Below are 17,917 nucleotides of genomic sequence, written 5' to 3'. Positions count from 1 at the left end.
GTCCGCCCTGCCTCTCTTCTGCCTTTCTCTCCCCTGCTCTCTCGTCCTGCGGGCTCGGCGCCTCAGCTGTGGCACATTCAGTAATTAGTGACTCATTTGCGTCACTAATTACACAGCTGAGGCGCATTCTGTTAATCACCTTCCTCCTTATTTAAACCTCTGGCACACGCTCCATCGTTGCCGGAGCATTACCTGTATACATGTGTTTGTGTTATCTGACAAGATTTTGACGCTGACAGTCACTGTGCTGTTGATTTCTTTTATACATTGTTCACATGTGTTTAGCAAAACGTCCTTTGGCTTTCCATGCTGACAGTTCCTGTGCTGTGGATTTCTCTTTTGTTCGCCAATCCTCCTGGTTAGTTTGTCTACTCACCTGTCCATCCTGGTCTCCTCACCCGTCTCTGCCCTACCCTGTTTTTGTACTGTCCAGGCTGATTATGCTACATACGTTGACTCTGTTACCTTGTTTGTGTTTTTTTCCATTAAACAACCTTTTTTTCACTAGCACCTGGGTCTTGCACATTGAGTCCTACCTCAGTTCTCCCTCACCCTCCTGGTGAGGGGGTCGCAACCATAACAACTAGCTTTAACTCTGTATTTACCAAACAGAGGTAAGAATAATGTATATCCTCTCATGTGTCTCTCGGTAAGAATGCAAATAAGTATATCTGCCAAAAGGCTGAAGTATTCTTTAAAGAGAATAATTGTATACCACAATTCAGATATGGAAATCAAGTTAGCAACTTAAAATTCTGCATGTTGCCAGTGAATAAAGTAATCCTTTTTCATATCTACTCATAATGAGCTATTCCTTTAAAGGGGCACAAGGCAAAAGGGGGGATATATGGAAAGCAAAAAATGCAGACAACAGGGAGGCCAGTCAAGAAGAGTTTGCAGTAAACAAACACTATGGATCAGGATGCCAACACAGGCACTATTTTCAGATAGACAAACAGTGGGATCGCTGTTGTTTGTTTGTTTCAGAATTGCCAGCCTCTCCAAAATCTTCCCAACACTGATGCTGTACAAACTGTGGGAGGATGGCAAGATTGGCTCCCTAGATGACCCTCTGGAGAAATATGTGGAGAACTTCACCATTAAAAATCCTCTGGGGAAGACGCAAGACTCACAGCTAAAATATGTGACAGATGGTTTGATATTTCTGGATAGCGGGGAAGTTCAGATCCGCTCGTCCTCGGTCACCCTGCGCAGGATGGCCAGCCAGCTCTCAGGTACAGTGGATTAACTTTAAATGTAACTTCAGCGAGTCCTTGTTCAGTTGCTGTGATATGGTATAAGGGTTTGAGACTTGATCCGATTCAGTATGTGTATATCTGTATACTATAATTTCTCATTAATATGCTACTGTAGTTAAATGTAACTATGCTGGCCGCAATTTACTGTTACAAGATTTCTGAGAATTAAAATCCTATCATTTTAATAACTGATTTTAGAATTTTAACAATTATTCCATTCATTAGTCACTTGATCATTTTATCAGCACCCACTTTGATAAATGATTTAAATCATTATATAAGCAAAAGTAGCAGTTAAAGCTTCTCAAATGTACAACTGTGCTGCTTTTCCATGTCTTACATCACATTCAGTTAAATATCTCTGGGTTGGGGACTGTTGGTCAGGTAAAAGTCACCTGAAGACATCACCTTTGCCTTGGGAAATTGCAATGGGCGATTTTTTTTTTTTTTTGACATTTTATAAATAAATCAATACACTGAATTACTGTGGGGAAAAACTGGGATAATATCTCCTAGTTTGTGTATATGGTAGATTGCTGGCATGCAATACAGGTGTAGTACAAATGTTAAACATATTAGATGTTCGAATTGATATTATTTTTAAGATTTCCAGAAGTTATATCCACACAGCTCCAGTTATGCATAAACATTTCGATTTGTGACACTTCATTTTGCTTTATGAAGTAAAAGATGAGAGAAACCACTGAGGCAGGAAGAATTATACATCTTTAAAACTCCTTGTGTTTGTCACCAGGTTAGCAGGGCTGAACATAATCATACTGGGAGAATTTTGAACTTGTTGCACATCAATAAAGTGCTGTTACAAATGAAACCAAACAACCCTCTGACTAAAGTAAAAAGCAAAGGTGTTTTGTATTATACGCTTTAACTGTGTGCTGATCCAGGCCTGCCCAGGAGACTTCGGGCCACAAATCTGCTTTGGAAAGGAAAAACGCAGTCTGCTGTCAATCTGCTCCAAGATGATGTCCTCGTCGCAGACCCAGGGACCAAGTAAGATTTATTTTGCAGTTTGATTTTATTTTATTACACATGTTCTTATTGTGCAAACTGCAACAGTAAATTGTATAAAAATGCAGTAATGCCTATTCTTTGTTGTTCATTGGTGCAGATTTAATACAACTAGGTGTATGGTTTGAAAGTATCTGTTCAAACAACTTATAGGCTAATGTTTTAAATGTTAAAGGGAAGACACAGTGTTGCACTGCTAAATGTTGCCCAAACTTTACCTAGGATCAGAACATTTTAGAACTGAATTCTGATCCTCGACGCCCTGATAAAGCCGATATAACTAATGGTCCAAAGTGTCTAACACTGAAGATCCTTACCACCTACAGTACATCAGGTCACACTGATATGAAATACTTCCTGCTTCTGTAAGTTTGGAAATTACTTTAATTTTCCTTGAGGAGGTTGTATAAGTAAGGTGGGCGGTGGAAGCCTGAAGTGCAGCTTTGTCTTCCAAGTGGCTTGAACTCCACCTTGAATTTCGGAGAAGGGAGTATTACAGAAGCACAATCAGTTCGAGTTTTGTTTTATGGGGTGGCTGTGGCTCAGGAGGTAGAGCGGTCATCCCCCAACCTAAAGTCTGATTCCTGTCCATATGTAACTGAAATGAAAAATAGTCCTGTACTTTCTGCATTTACCAACTTTATTTTTAAGACACTGTCCATCTCTTTAACTCGCTTCTTTCCAGATGTCACTACAGCAACCTTGCCTTCTCTCTGCTGGCTCATGTGATGGCTGAGAAAGTGGCTGGCGTTAACTACCAGCGCTGGATCACAGACAACATCCTGGACCAGCTGGGGATGGAGGACACCGGCTTTGACATCACCCCAGGGATCCAGACTCAGATGGCTGTAGGAGTGTACTCCAATGGAAAACCAGCCCCACTCTATGATCTGGGCTGGTACCGGCCTTCGGGTCAGATGTTTTCCACAGCAGCAGACTTAGCCAAGCTTGCCATGATGCTGCTGGGAGCTTACCGCCGCAAGCTGCTGGAGCCAGACTCATTGAAAATTATGCTGACCCCACTCTTCAGATGTGGTAAGGACTACTTTGCCAACCGCACTGGGACACCGTGGGAGGTGAATGACCTGATGGGTTATGAGATATTGCGTAAAGATGGCGATCTGGATGGTTACGCGGCCACCTTCTCCCTGGTGCCCAGACTGAAGCTCGGTCTAGTGGTGCTCATGACTGGCAGCCGATCTCAGAGTAAGGATGTGGTCACCAACGCCTATAACCTCATCATCCCAGCCATAGAAAAAGCCTTCAGGGAGGCAAAGAAGGTCCTCTTTGCTCCCCCAAACCCAGATCCTTACATCGGCTTTTTCACTTACAGCAACATCACCTTCTATGAGATCAAAGTTGGGCCAGATGGTGTTCTGATCATGCAACAGTTTGGGCCTCAGATTGAAGAGCTGGTCCCAGAGAAATACAGAACCATTAAGCTCAACTATCTGGTCAACCGGGTGTTCAAAGTAGTGTTTGAAAAAGAGTACCCTTGTGTCTTGCAAGTTGGCACAGCGTCAGTGTCCCTGGAAGCCCAAGATGGGCAATTATTTAACTTCTACACATTTGACAAGAAGGGGTTATCTCCTGGTTTTGACGCACCAGGTCTGAACACGTATAACGTGGTGAGAATACCCCATAGGCCAGCCTTCTCAAGCTGAACTGCTGCAATGCTGTGGAGTAAAGACAAATGGTGTCTTTGGGAATGGTGAGGGACTTTAAACAGACTGAGGCTAAGAAAATGAAAAGACCAAATTGAAAAGATGGGGCTCATTCTGGAGGTCAGATTAATTTCCAGAGAGCACAGAGAGGAACAGTGTGTTCAGCTTTTTAATGTCCTGCACTGAAACTGAATTCTTTCTTCTTCTGAGTGATGAGCTTTACTGTCCACAGGTCCTTCATTACACATCTAACCTGAACATTCATATTGTCATAATACAGCTCATTGTGTTCTTCCTACCTTCTTTTAAATTACCCTCTCACTGTACTGAGCTGCAGTGTGTTTGGACTACCTGCTGAAGTGACTCAAATCCCATATTTTATTACCCTGACTCAGGTCTGATTTTTTTTTCATGGATGTGTGAACAAACCAAATCCAAAATTTTCAGATCTGTGCCACTTGCATATGTAGTCCTAAGCTTGATTCATATTTGATCTCTGACCATGCGGCATCGTTCAGAGCCAAACTCTTGTTTTCGTTTGTTTGTTTGTTTGTTTTCCTCACATCTCACGGCTCTGTGCATATGCACATCATCTGTCATTATCGTTCAGTGTCAGGTTTCACACACCAGTAAAAACAAACATGGAGGAGAGCTGCAACGGTGATGGGGGTCAGTGGAGAGATGAGAATGCTTCACATTTGTTGAAAATTTATGGAGAAGCTTCTGATCACACCAAAGTGGAGAGAGCATGTCATTACCAAGCACTTTGTGAGGAGATTATATATGCGACAGTCAAATCGTACAAAGTTAATGTTGAAGCTCACATTCAGTTGAATCAAGACGTGTGGCAGGTTAGCAGTGCAGCAGCGTTCAGAATTTCACTTATAAACATGAACGTGAACCATGAAGAGAAAAAGATGAGAACTGTAATGTGAACATAGAGAAAGTATATATCTTCTATTAGAAGGCAAAAGGACTTAATTTGTGCCACCGTATGTGTGGCAAGTAAAATCAGGACATTTCATGGTGAGTATCCATTACTTTTATTCCAGTAGTGATGACACCATTGATATCAACCAGCTCATTTAATGTCAACAATCATGTACTTAGTCACGAAGATGTAAAATGCGTTGGCTTCCCAGTAAGAAGCTATTAAATATACTTCAATTTGTCCCAACTTCTAACACCAATATAATTAATACACTGCCCTGACTGCTGCAGGAAAATGATAGATTCAGGTGTACAAAAATAACCATCAAAAGGCAAAGGAGGGTGTTTGGCTGTCTGGGGATATGTTGGAAATGCAGCTGATATTGAAAACGTTGTTTAGTCTTGAAAAATGAGGTACAGCGAGTGGCGCTGAGGGGATCTAAATGCAATGCTGCCAAGAAATAAATCTACTTTATCTGGCTGTGGAAGAAATGTTGCAAAAGGCTCAAACGTGCCATTCAGTGTTGTCACAGCTCACAGGTGAAAGCTCATTCTGATGAATGATGGGAATGGAAAAAAAGTCACTCGGGTCATGCAGCATTGTCCAGGAACAAAACTGTAGCAAAATGCAAATGATACCATGTGCTGATTCACTGCTATTATTGAGGCTTGTTATTGTGGATCAGATGTCACATGAGGCCTGGGCAGCAATCGCACAATGCAATCAGGATGATGAATAACATTTTTCAGCACTGTGATACATTCATATTTCAATGACCGAAATAACACAGTAACCAGGCATTAACAAAGGTCAAAAGATAACTATATGTGGACACCTTAGACATTTATTTGTGCTGTTTCTGAGTCAGGCATTGAACAACAGCCATTATCATTTTTTATCTTTGCAGTCACACGGAACAAGAGCATGCCAGTCAGAGAAATCACATGCAGTACATAATGGCCAGCCATGCAACGAGATTAGGAAAAGCTCACAGGAAAGCATTATGTTCTCTGTTTACAAGTTCCACTGAGACACTGAAAGTTCTTTATCCTGTTTTTTTTATGACCAGAAACACACAGGTTTTTTTTTTTCTTCAAAAAAGAACATGAAGAATCAAGTACATTTTATCTGATCAGATTTTCCACTTAGCTCACCCAGCGGTGAGACAGCGGGTGGAATACGCAGGCACCGTTGAACAATATCATCCACTGTAGCAAATCAAAGTGTACAAACAAGCAATTTAATGACATGTTAGGAACAAGGATGTTCATCACTTTCTTGTCAAGAAAGCAGTGCTGCCTCACAGCAAGAAGGTTCCGGGTTCGAGCCTCGGTCGATCCGGGGCCTTTCTGTGCGGAGTTTGCATGTTCTCCCCTGTGTCTGAGGGGGTTTTCTCTGGTTACTCCGCCTTCCTCCCAGGTTGACTGGTGACTCTAAATTGCTCATAGGAGTGATTGTGTGTGTGTGTGGTTGTCTACATGTCAGCCCTGTGATAGACCGGCAAGTCCAGGGTGGACCCCGCCTCTCGCCAAGTGTCAGCTGGGATTGGTTCCAGCCCCGCTGAGACCTTATTCAGGAATAAGCGCTACAGATAATGGATGGAAGGATGAGATGATACCACTCTCATGTCTTCACAATACATGTGAAGCTGGAGCCAGCAGATTGTTACCTTGGTACAAAGACTGGAAACGACTAGTCTGCTCTGTCCAAATGTAAAAGAAAAAAATCCACCCAAAAAAGCATTTTTGAAGTTGACTTATTAAGTGCTTCATATAATGCGTAGAGCAGTTACAGTATAAATCAAAAGTCAGATTCATCTTTTGACAGTCCCATGGCTATGGGACTGTGGATGAGAGCCCCAGCTTTGGTGTCACAGTCCTGCACTTTGTACACCTGTCACCCATCCCAGCTACCTCATGATGATTTTGCTACCAATAATATTATTTTTCTTGTTTCCTACAAAAGCACACCGAGAGCCACTGTACCACAATCAAATTCCTTGTGTGGTCAACATACCTGGCCAACAAAGCTGATTCTGTTTTTGATTCTAAATGTACTTCAGATTTCATCACATTTGGACGGAGCCAAGCCAACAGTTTCCCCCTTTCTGCTGTTTGTGCTAAGCTAAGCTATGCTTCTCCTGGCAGCAGCCTCATATTTACCACTCAGACAAAAGAGCTGAAATGATTTTCTAACTGTCTTCAAGAAAGTGAATAAACATATTGGTGGTTCTGCATCAGCTGCTTGTATGAACATTCAAGTCAAATCTCAGAACACAGAGGTCTTGCAGGTCGTTTCTGTACAAGCACATGTGAGGATCGCAGTGTCCACGCTCAGTGTCACGGTAGGAGACAACAAAGGGATAAAAGCACTAGAATCCTTACCCTCGGCCTGAGCTCTGCAACTTGAGACAGAGGGATCCAGTGAAATGTTGGGGAAGGGTGGTGAGTCTCTGACGGAGCTGTGGTCCTCCACCTGGGAGCACATGATTCCTCGGAAACACTCCCTGAACCGAGTGGAGAGCAGGCTGTAGATGATGGGATTGACTGCAGAGCTGAGGTAGAAGAAGACGCCTGACAGGATGTGGACGTACTCATAAATGCTGTGCATCAAATCGGTCCACTGGCTGATGGAACTCCACAGGAGCCGCTCAGTGTGGAAGGGTGCCCAGCAGAATCCAAACGCAGCCACCACAATCGCTAGAGGATCAGACCAGAGAGAAAGTAAGGCTGTTTAAAATGAGGTTTATCTGTTACACATTCAGAATGTTTTCTTACTCTTCGTTTCCTTGTTGTTTGTGTGTATTTTGATGCAAGTTTACATTTTGTTCTGTAAATTCCTCTTTCCTACAACATTAAACATCTCACGACCCAGCAGCTTCATCTTGTCACTGGCTTGATCTCCAGACTGGAAACCATTAAAATCACATACCTCACTTTATATAAAGTAATACTCAGACTGGCTGTTTAATTTGATGTCTTCAAGAGAATCTTCAAAAATCGATTCACTGTCCCATTATTCTGTAATTATTCATCTTGCCAGGGAAAGCTAGACTTTTTTGTTTACTTCAACAGCCACAATCCACCATCCAGAAAAGACAAACCTAAAAGATATGCCCTGAAAACTGCCAAAGAACTAAAGTGGAAGGTTGAGTCATGCACAAGATAAAAAGGTGGGTGTTCCATTAAATTTCTGTCATAAAAGATAAACCTGAAGACAAAGGAATGAAAAACTTTATGAATTTATGGTTATTTCACTCACTCTTACTTGTACAGGTGAGCAGCAGAAGATGCCCGGCATCATTTGGTAATGGAGCACTTTTACTTTCCTCTCTAAATAATGCATGTGCAATGCTCCCATGTGGTTCCTACTGAGAGAGGTGCATCAGGAACAAGCTGTTTGGCATCTACAGTATAATGGTGGACATATGAGCCCATTAGCTTTGTTGGAAACCTGGTGGCAGTCCTCATGCTGACAAGATATTTATAAATGTGACAGTGGCAAGCATCTCAAACTTATTTTTTCCCCAACAACAAAGTTTGTGAGCTTTGGCTCTTTGACCCCTTTACAAACCCCCTTTTTTTCACGCTTCGCTTTAAATAAAGCTAAAATATTTCTTAAAAACCATCATACACTATTCAACACTGTTTGTTCACTGTATATTCTGTATCATGTTGTTCCACCTCTTCACTGCAGTTATGTTACATGACATTGTGTTTTGTGACTGCATCACAAAAATATAAATATTTTAAGATATTTGAAAATTTGTACCCACATATCAATTGTGTAAAACTAGGAAACACTGCTGTTTGTCTGTCATTGGATTATTATATTGTTAAATTCACATTTTTGCACAAAATAATACCTGCTGTTGCGTTTTTCCCAACAGACTCCTAACTCACCTCAAACTAATGAGATGAGCACCCCTGAAACATGAATAATACAATAATTGCTCACATGACAGTACAGTAATGATCTAACTTTGGCAGATAATGCAGGGTTCACGTGAGATTCAATCATTAAAGTAAGCTGCTTGAGAACCTCGGGCCTTTAAGCTGGCTCCTAATGGACTAACTGTTAATTTGTTATATGGTGAGGAAATGTTTTCAAATGACAAATTTAAAATAAATCCCTTTGTAACAAACAAACCAATTATCTACAGAAACTAGAGGGAGCTTACACTCTGGTAGATGAACTGTACTAATGGTTCCTGAGCACAGTAAGACAACTCACAGAGCATCTTGATGACCTGTCTCCTGCGCCTGTTCTCCTTGCTGATCGTCCTTCGAGTGTTGCTGCTGCAGTTCTTCCCCAGGTTCCTGCTGCTCTGCTGCCTTTCTCTACCCAAATGAAGGCCCATTACCAGGTAGAGCACACTTATCACCATCATGGGTACAAAATAGAAGCACACAGTGGTGACCTGCATGAGCATGTTATAGATCCACATGGGCTGCAGCACAGTGCATATGGCTGACTCCTCCATTCTCTCAGGCAGGTAGAAGATGCCATGCAGTGAGGTGTTGGGGATGGCACAAATCATCGACACCACCCACACGACGGTGATGACCTTTTTGGCATGCTGGTTAGTTGACAGGTATCGTGTTTTGAGAGGGTGCACCACAGCTATGTACCTCTCCACGCTCAGAGCTGTAACATTGAGGATGGAGGCGAAGCAGACTGTCTCAAAGAGGAAGATCTTGAAGTAGCAGCCTCCCTCACCGAAGGGAAACGGGTAGTTCTGCCACAGGTCGTAAATCTCCAATGGCATCCCAAACAAAAGCACAAGGAGGTCTGATGCAGCCAGGCTTACCAGGTAAAGGTTGGTGGGGTTACGCATCTTCTTGTGCTTCGCTATCACTGCACATGTGAGCAGGTTTCCAGATAAGCCAATGAGAAAGATGAGAAGGTAAACGCTGGTCACTGGGAGGAAGAAGGGAGATCGTTTTGGACCCAGGATTTCAGAGAGGTCGACTTCAGTGAATTGGTCACTGGTGTAATTCCCAGTTGCATTTAGTGGCATGCTTGTATTGAGGACCAGTTTAGATATGTTTGAAGACCCCTGCAGAGAAAGCTCCATTTCATAGAGGAGAGCAGGTGGAACAGTAAGCGATGTCAGAACATCTTGTGCTGATTCCAGGGTCCATTCAACAGTGGGGACCTGCGAAAATTAAACAAATGAAACAAGAAGTGCTATCAGAAGCCCAGTGGAGATGTCTATTGGGGTCAACAATTACACCCCACCATCACCAGACAAGCACTGTAACATGCTGATTATTTTATTGATTGTCCATAAAAAAAAATCAAAAACATCAGTCCAAACCCACAGGTATTCAGTTTAAAATCATAGGAAAGCAGAGAACTTTCATTTTTGAGAAGCTAAAGTAAGAGAGGTTTTGGCATTTTTCCTTGAAACAATGCCTCAGTTATCAAAATAGTTGTCTGTCCATGTAATAACCCATTAACCATCTAATATTTCAGCTCTATGTGCTACCAGTTAGATGACACAAGACAGTTGGCAGCCTACAGGTCTAAAATAGCAAGAAGTATTTAATTTTTGGGGACATAAGCACCGCTGGGCAGTATAGAAGCCAAAACCATACAGTATTAACATATATAACACTGGACCACCTGGTGCAGACATTCATTCTTCAGAATAATCCAAATACACTCTGAAGGTGTCCACAGATGTATTCATCCGTAGACAGCTTTTGATATATCACTTGTCTAAAACAATAGGTAGGCTGCAGCACACAGCGAGACTCCAGCTCCATAAACTATAGCAACAAATAAATTAACCCCAATTCAGAACAGCACTGCCTCTCACTGACAAGAGACATTTTCTGTTGGTCATGGATGGTAGATTCCCCCTGTGGCGTGAAGAATACTGATTTTACTGCCATGCCAATGTTGTTCAGAACATTTTCATCAGGTGGTAATTTTTGCGTATAATCGGCGTTACGCACGCAGCGCTATGCGCCACTGACTTTGACTATTGATTGTGTTGCCACATCTCATGCGTCATCCTATAAATCAAAGGAGCTGCACTATTGGGATTACCTTAAAAGACTGTTCAACATAATGTTTGTCTAACATTTCTAACTGGAGTCGTGACCTGGCTGTGTGTGATCTACTGGCATTTCTGTGTCTTTAAACAATGTTCTTCAGATATGGCTTTTTATGTTGGGCAATTGATATGTAACATAATTGTGCCAAATAAGCGCTAGTGAAAAAGAAAATAAAGATGTCAGTGAATATTTAAATAGAATATTCAGACTTGATAAAACACCAGAAGCCTGTAACATAACTTTTGTTTACAATAGAAATAAATCCTCACCTTGACGGTGCCGATCTGCACGCCGCTTCTTATAACGCGCTCTCCGTGTGTTCATGGTTGGAAATAAGGAAACAAACAAGCAAATTAATCCAATTAAAAGCGAAAGAAAAAGTTAGAGGATGCGCTTTTAGTCGCTACCGAGGAGATGGGAGATGCGGAGGGAATCTGCGCCGTTGCCACGTCCCTTTCAGACAAATTAAACTGATAAAGAAGAGGAGTGGGAGAGTCAGAGGGAGGGGGGGAGAAAGGGGAAGACAGAACAAGAGCTCATGTATGTCCCTCGTGTATTTAGCCTGTATGATTTGAACGGATTGAAATGGAGAGGGTGTGCGTTTTCATTTAGCTTTTCATGTGTTTCTGCGTTTGATCCTGAACCAAAATGCACGTTCTTGCTACAGCTCCTGGGTGAAGTGTTGAACCACTGTTTCTCCCACTCTTTGTACATTTATATTCTGATACCGTACTACTCATGTGCTGGGTGGTATTTTAATTAAATAATCAAACAACATCTCATCACAAAACTGAAATAATTAAAGTTTTGAAGCTAAAATTTGACAAAGGCACCCTCTTCAATGACCTCACAGCTCTTTAAGGATATGTTTATTGCATCTCAGATCTGTCCAAACAATAGCCAGGTGCACATAGGAGCACCAAAACAGATTTAGCATACTGTAATCATTTGTTAATTTGCTTAATTAGCTTGTTTTCTTGTGTTTCCAGTTTAAGTAATGGGTGCAATGCTACATGAGCGCCCCTGGTACTGTGCTATACTGAGAGGTGTTCTGTTAAATCAGTGAGGGTGGACTAAACAGAAACACCTCTGTTTACATTGTCAGTATCAAAATTATCACCTTTCATAGTTGCTGTAAAAACTGTTTAGTCTCCACTCTCTTGAAAAACTTTCAAGTCATTTATGAAGGATGGAGAAACAAACAAGTGTTCACAAAAAGGTTATGACAATAATTTTTAAACGCTAAATGTTTGTGTGTATGTATGAGATGTAAAATGTCAAACAGTCGCCCATTAGTGCCAGGTGTACTGCTGTTTCCCTAAAGTAGACACAGCACATCAAATCCCATACTTAGTAGATATTAAAACTATTAGTGCTGTGCTTCTGAATATTCACATTACTTACAGTCTCACTGCACTGATGGTGGGGCCACAGGGTGTTGCCAAGAAGCATACCCCCCAGTGAATTACCATTTGAATACATCAGACTTTTGATTTTTGGTCCCTCATTAAGACTTTGTGTACTGTTCCTTTTTGTTTTTGATTTTAGAGCTCAGGGCTCTGTGTAGTGGATCATTAAGATCTCTGTTGGTAACTGCTGGAACAAACTGAGACACCGCACTCCACCTCTACCATAGAAACAGCACCTCTGTCACCCTTGTTTGAGTAGAAAACTGGTGGCTTTAGATATTTGTCAGTTTGCAGTTTTCAGGAATCTGGTCAAAGTAACCTTGTCAGTGCCCCTGGCAGGTTTCACAGTGGCCTCAGGCCTAGTGGTGGGACTGGACACCTTAAGGATGTGGCCTTCACAGGAACCTGTTGAGAGGAAACTGCGAGACAATATGCAGTGATTATATAAAAAGCAATACATTGTTATAGAATAAATTAATAATAATACATTTAAAGAGTTCAGATTAGATCAGCTCCAACCATGTGAGACATCAATGTTTGTGAATAATCAGTAATGATAACACAATATAACTGTACTGTATGAAATATTGTATCACTGCACACTGGGGACTAACAGGTGTTTTCAAATACTCTGAATAATGAGTCTATAGTAGTAATGATGATGTAAACTGTCTTCCCAAGCAGGTGTGTAACATTACCATAGGAGTGAAGGCGCTCCCACACAGTCCTGAGAGGAGGTCGAACTGATGTGAATGCTTCTTCCATTTGACTCTTAACGTACTTCCATTTCTGCTCTTCTTGTACTTCTTGTACTCTTCAGAGAAGGGAGTATGTTTCTTGTATCAAATAAAGTTTGGTGACAAGCTAAATTAAAAAACAACATAAACTGCTGCCATGAGTGTCCAGAACATATGAACCATCATGTAGATGTATCTGTATTTGTGACCTGCAGCTTTTTCCCTTGAATTTATCACCTGTCTGTCTATGACCCTCCACAAACCCACAGTCATATGATATGGCACACATTTGATTCAATGACGCTGAGCCCCCGGCTGATACAGCTTTGGGGGTCTTTTGTTCTTTTTTGATAGCAAAGATTACTTGCACAATCCATCCATGCATAATACATTGGACTGTTGTGTTCGTAGTTTGGAATAAAACTTGACCACCATCGCCCCATTAAACAGAGTGGGCACTAATCTGCTCTGTCAACATTTTTGGTGTCCATTTTAAATTTAAGCCTAATTGCTGCATTTCGGTGTTTTTAATTATTCTGCAACATTAAACTGTGATGAGTGGATGACAAATAAATCCATTCTCTCCAGTTCTGATTCTTCTTAGTAGGTAGGTTTTCCCAGTTTGTGTGATGAATAAAGCCTTTCTTATACAGTCCTATAAAGTAAACACTGTAAAAATTCTCTATTATGCCTCTTTTAAGTCAATACCACTGCATGCAGCTTTTATTAAGTGCTTAAATCATTGTTAGAAGACATTAAGCTTGGTAAAAACTTAATACAGCTTTAAATAGTTTATTTTTCCTTTCAATAAATAAATGGCAATTAGGAGTTCTGGGAACCTACATAATAGAGAGGAACATTTGTGCAGCCTGAATTTCTGCCATTTGTTAGATGATCCATAAAATGCCACCTGGAAATACTGTGTGTATGGGACTTTGAAGAAACACCAAGTACAGTTAGTGCATTTAACAGAGATGCTCTTCTACAAATCAAATTACAATCCTGCTCATATTTTACCAGGAGGTCGACAGTGTTAGCGATCAGATCACCTCAGTTCTTAGCTGCCTACATGCATGGACCCAGTCTGTGTGCTGAAATAACAGGTTTTAACCTGCTTTTCTAAAACAAACTATAGTTTCAATTGAATAGTACCCAAGAGTCTGAAGAACAGTTCTTATGAAAAATGCAAGAGAAGAGGCTAGTTAAAATAGAATACAGGGACTGCAACAAACAATGTAGAAAGAGAGGAGCCTACAGGGAAGGTAATGACTTTATTTTGACGAAATGGACCATAGCAAACGGCAGAGGGGAATGGCATCTCCTTTCATTGCTTCGCAGATGATAACCAGGTTTATTTATTGGTTAAAAAGACAAATTCTTGTTTTAGGCCACTGCTTAACTGTTTTGAGGACATTAAATCTTGGCTTGCACTTAATTTTTTGAAGCTGAATGAAGAGAAGATGGTGGTGATGGTGTTCGGTGATACTGCTGGGTCTCCCTCCATTGATTTAGGCTTTTTAGCTCAGTATAACAAGAAAAATATTTCAAACCTGGGGGCTGACTTGAGTCCACCACACAACACCGTTTGTCATCCTTACACGGCAAACCTGACACCTAAAATTTGATTGCCAAGTTGTGGCTGTCATAAAATCTTTTTTTTTTTACCTAAGGCAGCTGGCCAAAGTAAAGTCAGTGTTTTCTAGACAGTACTTTGAGACACTTATTCATGCTTTTATCACCACCCGGCTGGATTACTGCAATGCATTGTATCTGGGGATTAACAAGTCTTCTATTACTCGCCTCCAGATGGTCCAAAATACTGCAGCACACCTTTTAACAGATATGAGTAAATATGAGCACATTTCTCCAGTTCTTTCTTTTTAGTGCTTCCTAAGTAAAGTTGAAATGGAACACAGAGGAGAGGTGACGTGAGAGTTAGAGCAGGTGTCTGTTTCATTGATCCAATCACATGTGTAATGAGACCAGCAGAACAATCCTGGAATGCCAACCTTTTAGAGTATACACCTGCCCTGTGGCTGCAGAGACCCACAATCCCCAGGTTCCTCTAAACTGTGACTTGGTTTTGTAATATGGGAATATGGACATTACACTACACTGTAGTGTAATATCAACTTAACAAAGGTCATAAAACTTCACTAAATGTTTTGGTCACTTGGGGCCAAGAGCCAAGCTCTGAATACCACGCCGACATACAGTATTGTCACCACTTACATTGTTCTGGCAGACTTGTTAGCAAACAGCCGCCACTTCACGAGGGAAGCAAAGATACCAAAAACTCACAGTACAGTACTGCCACAATAAAAAGTCCACAACACAATATTTATCACAATGTTTAAAAATCAAAATGCCCCAAATATAAAATCTGTGTGTTTTGCAAAAATTTTGGTATTTTGTATATAAAAGATAATGCAGCGTCAGTAGCATGGCTTTTAAGAGATAAAATAAAATAATATATTATTGCAGTAGCTGGAACTTATAAATAAAAGAAGTCACACTTGCAGTAGAACATCAGTGTACGGTATTTGTACCCCCTCAGCAGGTTTTGCCTAAATTTCTCTGCTTGGTGGCCGCGTCGAACGGTGGTTGGTTTCTCAGTAGGTTACTGGGCCAGCTGAAGTAGGTATCCCCCACTCCGACCACTGGGAACAGTACTGAGCACACCACAATGAGAAGAAGAAGACACCAAACCAGTATAAGCCACATAAAGGTGAGATTTGTGCTTTACTGAGATGATTAGTGGTCAGACTCTCCAAGTAATATAAAGGATGAATCCGCATGAACGTGCCATCTACCTCTTTTATAAAAAAAAAAAAAAACTGGGTAGGTAGTTTCAGGAAATGATGTGGCTTAAAATGTTTAAAATGACACAACACGTCACGTTGGATTCAAACGCCTCTTTTCTATAGGAAGGGCTGATGAGCCATCCACCCACCCCAACTTCCTCCCAATCAGGCCTGACTCATTCTATGTCACAACTTTGCTTTGTCTGCTTGTCTCATAATTATTGCAATCTCTCGAGGTCATCTAGCTGTCAATACTGAGGGATTCAGGAGGCACCTCCTCAGCTATATGGCCATAATAATACTGATAATAGCCATTAAATGTCAGGACACCACTCAAATCAACTGACAGTTTTCATCCTTTTATTTGAGAAGAAGCTGTCATCAGTACTTATACGCATTAATTATACAGGGCTGTTTGGCTTATTTGGCGAATTTTCATCCCACAGTTGCTTTTTATGTCAGCTGCTTGTAGCTGCCAATCATACAGGGAGAGGGACTAACATTCTTTGTCTTTAGCACAACTCATAATACCAAAACTGCAACACAAGTATGAACTAACAAAAACAAGGCAACTGTAGCTAAGATGACTGTTCAATAGAACATTTAAAAAAATCGTAATAATCTGAATGTTTGACACGTTCATGGCAAGACAAGAGGTAGAAGAAGTCACTGAAAGCCCTTGATAAAGCACTAAAACACCGTTATTGTTGTTTACCTGAAAATTAGAATCAAATATCACTTTAAAAGAAACAAAAAATAAACATCTGTATTTGTCAGCCACTTCGTTTACTCTCAGCTATATACCAATGGGTGTTTTTCAGTGTCATGAAAGAAAATGGAAAACAAATGTTACAAACTATTGACCACTGGTTTACAATATCTCGCACATTTCAGTTGTTTCAAAGCTAAAGTTTCAGCTCACATACAGAGGGAGTTGAGCAGCTGAGCAGGCAGATCTACTTCAGATATTAATACACAGTTGTTGTCCTTGAAACGTGAAGTTACCAGCAGAGGGCATAGGAAGTTCACGTTGTGCTGCTGACCGGGGGAGGTGTGTTATCTTCCCAGAGAACACTGTCGTGTACAGTATATGTGTGCATTAACATGACTGCTGTGTGTTATTCATAACCATTTTTATTTATTACAGTGCCCATCAGCTAGGCAGTTGTTGTATCCTACAATTCATCATAAAGCTACGATGAATATGAACATTTACTGCTTCTAATTATTCAGTGCAATGTTGTATAATCAGGATAATCTGGATGTTCAACACTGTCGTGGTGAGAGGAGGCGGAGGAAGTCATTAAAGCCTTTGATAAAGCACTGAATCACTGCTGTTGTTGTGTATAGGCAGCTGTAGTATCCAGCAGTTAATCATAATACAGAACACTATATCCAACACTGATCATAAAACAAAGCTAAGTGGAAAGCCTGACAGGTGTAGATTCCCTGGAAATATTCCCTGGACCCTGACGTCTATTTTTTGAAGATGCACAATTGTGACAAGGAGAAACCTGAATAAACGAGTGGTCTTTTCCAGGATGGCAGAGCCCCCATTGATAGGGCATGAGGGGGTCACTGAATGGTTCAAAGATGTGAATCGCATGCTGCAACCTTCACAGTCACCATATCTCAACTCTTATGAGAGATGTGTTAGACATGGTCTCCCCCACCATCTTTTGGTCCTCCAGTAGAGTTCAGAAACTTGGAAAGCCAAGGTGCACTGACGCTGTTCTGGTTGTTCCTGGTGGGCCAGCATCTTAATTTACCTGCACACCATCCACCACAAAATATAACAAACAAAATCACCCTGCACCATGATAAATGTGCAGCTGTTGTCAAACTGGATACTTCAGCCAGTGCAGATAGATAAAAAGTTGCATGACTTGATTAGATAAACAATGCTCTGATTGTTTGGTGCTGGGCATGTACTGGTACGACACTTTAAAATTCCCTTAACAGATAAGATAACACTGATGCCCACTTAAAAAGCAAGCTGTGAGATTTGCCACTTCTGCA

At 41.1% G+C, this 17,917-nt stretch overlaps 2 protein-coding genes across 2 annotated transcripts in view; one reads left to right on the top strand and one right to left on the bottom strand.

Moving 5' to 3' along the window:
- The window catches only part of lactbl1b (lactamase, beta-like 1b), a 20,616-nt gene extending 16,324 nt beyond the window's left edge, over nt 1-4,292 (top strand). The window contains exons 4-6 of the mRNA XM_020615642.1: nt 988-1,235; nt 2,165-2,270; nt 2,974-4,292. Coding sequence (XP_020471298.1) covers nt 988-1,235; nt 2,165-2,270; nt 2,974-3,952 — 1,333 coding nt within the window. The 3' untranslated portion in view covers nt 3,953-4,292. The remainder of the gene's footprint in view (nt 1-987; nt 1,236-2,164; nt 2,271-2,973) is intronic.
- Nucleotides 4,293-6,448: 2,156 nt separating this feature from the next.
- On the bottom strand, nt 6,449-13,122 carry nmur3 (neuromedin U receptor 3). The gene is made up of 4 exons (XM_020612652.1): nt 13,056-13,122; nt 11,218-11,258; nt 9,117-10,041; nt 6,449-7,582 (listed from the first exon to the last, which is right to left on the bottom strand). Exons 1-4 carry the CDS (start codon nt 13,120-13,122, stop codon nt 7,152-7,154), a joined length of 1,464 nt encoding a protein of 487 aa, XP_020468308.1. The 3' UTR covers nt 6,449-7,151.
- Between the last annotated feature and the right edge of the window lie 4,795 nt (nt 13,123-17,917).

Source organism: Monopterus albus, unplaced genomic scaffold, assembly GCF_001952655.1.
Source record: "Monopterus albus unplaced genomic scaffold, M_albus_1.0 scaffold1.1, whole genome shotgun sequence".
In the NCBI taxonomy this organism is placed as follows: domain Eukaryota; kingdom Metazoa; phylum Chordata; class Actinopteri; order Synbranchiformes; family Synbranchidae; genus Monopterus; species Monopterus albus.
Note: the sequence above shows the minus strand (reverse complement) of the source record. Positions and strands in the feature narration are given on the sequence as shown.